Genomic DNA, 7,904 nt, shown 5'->3' on the forward strand with positions numbered 1-7,904 from the left:
ATTGAATTGATTCAGTCGTATATTTAATTATTGTTAGTGCCATATATCTAAGTGGGTAGAGTACGAGAGTTTTAAGATTGCCTTGAATTGAGTTTTTAACACACAGTTTTCAACACACTGTTTATTTGGTGAAATAAATCATTTGTGCAAAACAAATAATCGTTTTTAGAAACTAATTTCTTAAAAAACTATTTACACCCGTCGCTTAGCGCGGGTAAACAGCTAGTATACATACATACATACATATATATATATATATATATATATATATATATATATATATATATATATATATATATATATATATATATATATATAAAGAGAGAGAGAGAGAGAGAGATAGGTTCATTTGTTTAAACTAATTATTGTGTTATTGTATGGACAAATGTGTACCAATTATTCTTAAAGGGTATTAATGTAATCTTGCAATATAATTTATATTTTCCCAGTTAATTAAACTTTGATTGATATCAATCAAATTCCTAAATATCGGGCTATTAAATACGCATTTTATCAACGAATATAACATATATATATATATATATATATATATATATATATATATATATATATATATATATCGTATACGTTTTAATCCATTGCAGATTCATAGTTCATCATCTTCAGAGCAATTTTCTTATTCTGATATTTCGTTAATGGAGGTATGTTGTTCATGGAAGTTTTTTTTATAGTGTTGAAGTATCGTTTATCATATGCATATAAATTTTTTTATATTCATAGTTTAAAATAATCATTTATCAAATTCATCTCATATTTGTTCTTTACGATATTCCAGTGATGAAATTCATTTTTTGAATTTTATTGTTGTGTTTTTCAGAACAAATATAATATTGATAACAATAAGAAGGACTTTTCTGATAACAATGATCGGAATGTCAATCAATGCCAAGTGCATCAAGATCGGAAGAAAATAAGAAGATGTGGGATTTGTTTTGGTGTTGGTCATGACAGGAGGAACTGTCCTCAAGGAAGGGTCAACAGAGAGTAGATGTTTACTTCGTCAACATATTTTAGGATCTGAATAATGTTTTCAATTTAGTCTTATCAGATTTTATGGAGTTTTAATTTAGTATAATAATTATATGGATTCATGAATTATAGGGGTTTCTCCTTGTAAGTTTATGTTTTCATTCAATTAATATTAATAATTTTCATTTTGAGTTTGATTAAAATTCCATACATTTTCTTATTTATCATATGACTACAGAGATGTTGTTGTAAATGTATTTTTGTTCTAATATTTCTGGATAAAACAGTTCTTCGTAAATTGTGTTGTACTTAATGTTATATGTACACATTCTGTTAGAATGTTTGATATAAAATACAATTTTTATTATTCGTACAGAACAAACAAAAACACAATTCTTATTATCAAAAGTAGTAGAATGTAACTGTTGATTACAATATACATAAAAAACAAAAACACAATGCTTATTATTCTTAAAGAATAAGTGTTTCTAAATTCGTTTTACCTATTGATTAATCAAAGATTCCGTTAGAATTCTTGGGATCAAATTCTACCAGAATGCTAATTTGTATTACAATATACAGATCAAACATGAGCAAAATAAATTTACCGTTATTATTATCACATATACTTTTACAGAATAAGAATGTGGTATCATGATACCGTGATATAAGTATGTCTATGTTAAGTTGTACGAGAATATACAGAACAAATGTGTGAAAAATAAATTTATTGTAGATCTTGTTTGTGATTTTCTCACAGAATAACACTCTTGTGATATTAATTGATTGTTTAGTATACGTGTTTATGCTATAACAAACCAGAAATCATTTGTAAATTCAATAAAAAAATTCTTTTTTTTAAAGTTTGCAGAATTAATTTATTAAAAGTCTAATTTAAAACGCAGGATGTGTTGAAGTCATATATACACAATTTATTATATTTGGAATTTGAATATGTCAAATATTTACAATATCATGATGAATAATACGATTTTGTGCTGATTATTATCCTTACAATCTTTCTAAAAATTTTAAAAACCCAAATATTTGATAACAATGAATACAGATATCACGCATTTTTAGTTACATATCAGCTACACGGTTTCTCCTTTTTTAATATATACTGAATTGGCTCAAAGTTTGTAATATTGAATTTATTTTGCTTTCTCCAATCAACTGGTGTTCAATCGTGCTGTTACTTATCTTATGGATGATACAGTATCAGCTGGTGATGATCATATTCATGATCAACATGAATATCCTAAGGAGTATGAAGATTTCGGGTTACGGGATCATGATTCTCTACATAATGTCGAGTTTCAAATATCTGAGATTAGCAATCTAAATTTAGGTGAATTTAATTTATAAGTTTTTAATATTTGTTAATTTGTATAATAATAATGTTGAAAATTTATATTGTTTTTTGTGATATGGCGTAACTTGCACTTGCAAAGATGAGGATCCATTAGAACACATTCAAGATCACATATATGACCATTCTGAATATCATTTCGGTGATTCTAGTAATCATAACCCAGGTGATGTATTTTAAGTATTTTTTTCGTTTTTATATATATTTATGTATCCATTACACATACTCTTATTAAAAGATGCAGAAAACGAATTCGAGTTCAATGATAATGAGGCGGATTATACTATAGACGATGATAACATTGATTTTCAGAAAGGTTAGTATATGAAAAAAAAAAGTTTAATAAACTAGATTAATTCTTTGCCACTTTTTTAATTTTTCTTTTATGCAGAACAATCTCATGTTACACATGATTATGTTTCTCCTGGTGGATCATTGTATTGGATTCCTGTTGTTTCAGACAACATCAAACCTAAAATCATTTCAATTTTTGATTCATATACAGCAGCATTATCAATGTACTACAATTATGCATCATTAGCAGGCTTTGATGTCAGGCTTGGACCATTTAGAACAACTGAATCCGGCATTACCACACAACGACATTTTCTATGCAATCGGGAAGGTAAGCCAACAACCGCTAAAGTGGATACTTTGGACCCTCAACATAATAAGATTCAGAGAAGGAAAGACTCATTTAGGTGCGCATGTAAAGCGAAAATTGTTGTTATTCTAGTACATGGTACTAATAAATATAATGTTGCTGAATTTGTCGAACAACATAATCATAAGTTGTTTGGTAAGGACAATATGTTTTGTCTTGTACAAAGAGGAAACTTGATTATTCACTGGAGATCTTTATTCATAACTTGTCAAAGCAAAATATTGGTGCCTCAGGAGCACATAGATTGTATTCCGGACTTCAGGGTGGTTCTGACATTCGAGGTGCGTTGGTTTCTGATTTCAAGAACACTACGAGAAATATCAATTCTTACATAGGTGCCAGGGATGCAAAATTCCTTGTAGTGAATATGCTGGAAAGGAAAAAAAATATCCCAAGTTTTTCTTTCGATTTTAGAGTTGTTGAGAAAAAATTGAATTCGATTTTTTGGGCTGACGAAACTGCAAAGTACAAATACAATGCTTTTGGAGACGTTGTTTCTCTGGATGCCACATTCAACATGATTAAGTATTTTTAAATTTTGCAATGTTTTCATATAATTTTTCTTGCTTCCAATAACGCTTACCATGTTTTATATTTTTAAACAGATATGATATGGTTTTCGTACCTTTCACTGGGATAGATAATCGTAAGAAATGTGTGACTTTTGGTGCTGGACTTTTGAGTAGAGAATATGCTAGTTCTTACTCTTGGCTGCTTAGAGCATTTTTGAAAGTATTCAAAAAACAACCTACGCTTGTTCTTACAGATCAAGATCCAGCTTTAAACAAGGCTGTTAATGAAGTATTTCCAATGTCAGCACATAGGTTTTGTATGTGGCATATTACAAAAAAACTTCCAAACAAGGTGAATATTTTTTTTTATATTCAACCCAAACTCACTATTTTTACCTTGTTAGCACATATTGTTCAATCAGAAATTAAATATTTCAGAACAAAATCTATGCCACAACTACAATTCAAAACCGACTTCTGCTAGAATTTAAGATACATTCTGTTAGAATTTTAAGCGACATTCTGTTAGAATTTATAGTTTACACCATTCATACCCTTCATTCCTTGTGCAGCACAATTATATATTTTATACTAACATATATATTTTTTTCAGATAACATCGCAACTTGCCACAAACTCAGCCTTTCGAAAGCGTTTTCACTCTATAATTTGGAATTCTAAGCTGGAACCACATGATTTTGAAAAGGAATGGAAATCTTGTTTAAATGAGTTTAACATTTCAAATACAAAGTGGTTGCAAGAGATGTATGGGTTGCGTAGACGTTGGGTACCTGCATTTTTCAAGGACATACCGATGTCTGGTCTTATGAGAACTACATCATTGTCGGAAGGCCAAAATTGGTCGTTTCAGAACAATACCCTTACTGGTTCTTATCTTTTAATGTTTATGATGACATTTGAGGGTGTTATGGAACGGCAAAGGCGTAATCAAGTTGTCAACGACTTTAACACTGCTACAACACTTCCTAGATTCATCACATCTAGTCCAATTGAACCACATGCTTCAAAGGTTTACACTCGTAAAATTATTTATCAGGTGCAGAAAGAGAGATCAGATTCTGATAACACTTGTTTCCAAATCAGTGTTACTTCTAATAATGGTGTTGACACTATTATTGTTTTGGATAAGCAAAAGAACATAACAACAAGGCAACCATCAAGTCCTGTTGTTCATGACAAACTTGAGGAATACCATTACGATCGTCTTACAAAGGATACCCAATACATCGTACGTTATTACTTTAACACTGCATAATTATTTTTTTTAATCACACAACAATACTTTATTACTGAAACTCATATTTTATCATACATATTCCAGGTCACACACTCAACAATAGATGGTTCATACAAATGTACCTACATGCATTTTGAACATGTCGGTATTTTGTATAGGCACATATTTTTTTTGTTTTTAAGTACTATAGTATTGAACAGATTCTTGAAGAATACATTATGAGACGGTGGCTTCGGGATGTTGTTCCAACATAATTGCTTAAAAGGCGTTTTTCTAATTATTTACTAGACTCTAACTCTGACATGACGGCTATTGAAATTTTTTCAAACGTAGATCGTTGTGTTTCATTTTTAAGCCATGATGCATCGAAGTTAAAGTCATACCTTGAAGAGTTGAATAAGCTGAAGAAAAAATTTGTAGATGATTGTCCAGCCCCTGAGATGCCATCAAGAGAATCATTCTACAACCAGATTATAGGCGTAGATTTAACTAATGATGCTCCCGATATTGACAATCCATCAGATATTCGTAATAAGGGAACTGGCAGTCGTGGTAAGAGATTAAAATCAAAAAAAGAAATGCTGGAAAAAGTTTGTTCGAAGCCTAAGTGAAAGTGTGCTTTATGTAAACAGATGGCTAACCATGATAAACGAAATTGTCCTCTTAAAAAACGTGTCTAAGTAGTATGCTTTATATGCAGTTTTTCTTTTAATATTATATTACAGTAAAACTTTTTTGTTTCATTTTTATTTATTTTAATGCTTACAAATTTCATAGTCTTTAATAAAATTGTCATATAGTATTATACACTTTTGCATAATTTGTAACAATTCTTATCTACCATTAATGACTATCCTAACTTGTAACAACATAATCTTTATACATTCTACCACGATTAATGTGCATCCTATCTGAAATAGAAAAGTGAAACAAACATGGAAAATCATAATGTTCATACATTCTACCATTTGTAAAACAACACATATATTCTGTCAAAATACCTTATACACCTAATATTCTTGAAAAACAAAACTTACATGTGCATTACAAACCATCTTTCAACAACTTATTTTGTTACACTTTACCAATTGTAACATAAGTTCTTATATTCTTCCAGAACATTATCTTAAGTCAAATCTAACAATTCTTACACATGATTATTTTGTATCCTATCTGACATATAACATTGAAACAAACATGGAAAATCATAATCTTCATACATTCTACCACTTTTAATCAAGCAGATACATTCCATCATAATATCATGTAAATATACTTACAACAATTTACATACACCATTAATGTCTACACTAACTTGTATCAAACTACCACAACAAATGCATATCATAATTACTTTTTTTAAAAACAAAACTTACCTGTACATTACAAACCATCTTTCAACACATTGCATATTTTCATAACTTTCATATCCATATACACATTCCAACATCAATCAAATACTAACGATTACCAAAAAAAAATCTACTAGAACAAACACCATTCACATTCAATATTTTCCAGAACTAGACGGCTACTATCCGGATCATAGTGATCTAACAGATAGTAGTTAAGTAAACCTGGAGTAGTGTCTATGTCAATATGAAGAAGTGAACCAAATCCCATTGACACAATCCCATTTTTCTGTGCGGGTGACATTACTTTCACAGTTGAACTTATCCTTCCAGGAGTCATCCTAGTTGCAAGTCTTCTATAACCTTCTGGATGGTCCTTGCTTATTTTTCTGACCTTCCCCTCCATTTTTTTGATTTTATCATTTTCATGTTCTATTTTTCCTTTCTTTCTCTTTGGACTTTTCTTTGAATGTGCATCTTGCACTACCTTTTTCCTTTTTACAACATTTTCTTTATCTTCCATATCCACACCAATTTTAGCCTTTTCATTGTCTTTCTTTGCCCCACTAATAATCTCCATAAAAATCTCATTTAAACCTCTTAGTTTTTTCCTTTCACCACTTGCCTCCGACGATTTCTTATTGTCCTTAACAAGTGTATTTCTAGCAGAACCTTTCCTTTTCAGTCTTCCTACACTTATGCTGTCAATTTGTATTGTGTCTTTTTGTATTGTGTCTTTCTTACCTTTGTTAAAATTTGTTGTATCACACAAACACAATTACTAATCGTCTAATACAACTTCAATAGAATAATAAACTCTATATTAGCCATATCAGAATCATATAGTTGAACTCATTATTTACAAGCACTTATTATCTAACCTGACTTACCACATTGTACATTGTTCTTTCCATGTTTTGATCTTGAAGTTGTTTTCCTCTGTTTCTTTGTTTTCCTTGATCCAACAATATTCATATCATTTGGTCCACTTCCGACACCTTCTGCTTCATCAATTAACAAGAAATACATATTGGCTATCAACGTTTTCTAAAATTTGTGTTATTTTCCTTCATAAACCAAAAAAAATAAATCTACCTGTAGGTTGAGTACTGATATTCTCTTTAATGGGTGTTGATCTGGTACGGTAGTTCATTCTCACATTTTTTTGGCTTGTAGTATCAACATTAATTGGGACTGGATCAGCTTCTGCAACAACCAATGAAATAAATGATTAAAGTCGCTTAATAATAGTTTTCAAAGTAACCAGCCATACTTCATTACATATATAAGTTTTCATTCTGTAAGAATGAAACACAAATCCAAAACCTATGTCTACCAAAATTAAAACCAAATAGTAAATACAAATAAATTAAATCATCAAACTTCACAGTAATAAAAACATATACATTTACTTAATAGCAATCTCCAGATTAACCAGTCACAATCCAATCGATATGACCCCTATATACACTTACTTCTGTTATAATTCAGTAACCATGTACACACATACCCTTACAATGATTCTATTAGAATTTTAATTCTTAGGATCAGATTCTACCAGACTACTAATAAGTATAATGTACACACATACACTTCTGTTACAGTGATTCTATTAGAATTTTACTTCTTATCATTCTGTAAGAATGCAACACACATAAGTATAATGTTTATATTACAATTAAAGCAAAAGCTTTGATACAAAAAAGCTAAATCCTCAAAAATCACAATAACAAACACAGAGAAACAAACACATATA

At 29.8% G+C, this 7,904-nt stretch overlaps 1 protein-coding gene across 1 annotated transcript; it reads left to right on the forward strand.

The window, feature by feature from the left end:
* Positions 1-656: 656 nt before the first annotated feature.
* On the forward strand, positions 657-4,814 carry LOC145112480 (protein FAR1-RELATED SEQUENCE 5-like). Its single transcript, XM_079048643.1, has 8 exons — positions 657-662; positions 839-980; positions 2,210-2,341; positions 2,607-2,678; positions 2,754-3,161; positions 3,260-3,551; positions 3,632-3,890; positions 4,152-4,814. The coding sequence occupies exons 1-8, from the start codon at positions 657-659 to the stop codon at positions 4,812-4,814; spliced, it is 1,974 nt and encodes a 657-aa protein (XP_078904769.1).
* Positions 4,815-7,904: the final 3,090 nt, after the last annotated feature.

This window comes from Lactuca virosa, chromosome 5 (assembly GCF_052849685.1).
Source record: "Lactuca virosa cultivar CGN04683 chromosome 5, Lactuca_virosa_CGN04683_v6, whole genome shotgun sequence".
Lineage (NCBI taxonomy): Eukaryota > Viridiplantae > Streptophyta > Magnoliopsida > Asterales > Asteraceae > Lactuca > Lactuca virosa.

Excerpts from the sequence above, each read along its gene's own strand:
- LOC145112480 (XM_079048643.1), top strand. Across the intron at positions 2,342-2,606 it reads GATTAGCAATCTAAATTTAG|AAAACGAATTCGAGTTCAAT; the intron begins GTGAATTTAATT and ends TAAAAGATGCAG. Across the intron at positions 3,552-3,631 it reads GCCACATTCAACATGATTAA|ATATGATATGGTTTTCGTAC; the intron begins GTATTTTTAAAT and ends ATTTTTAAACAG.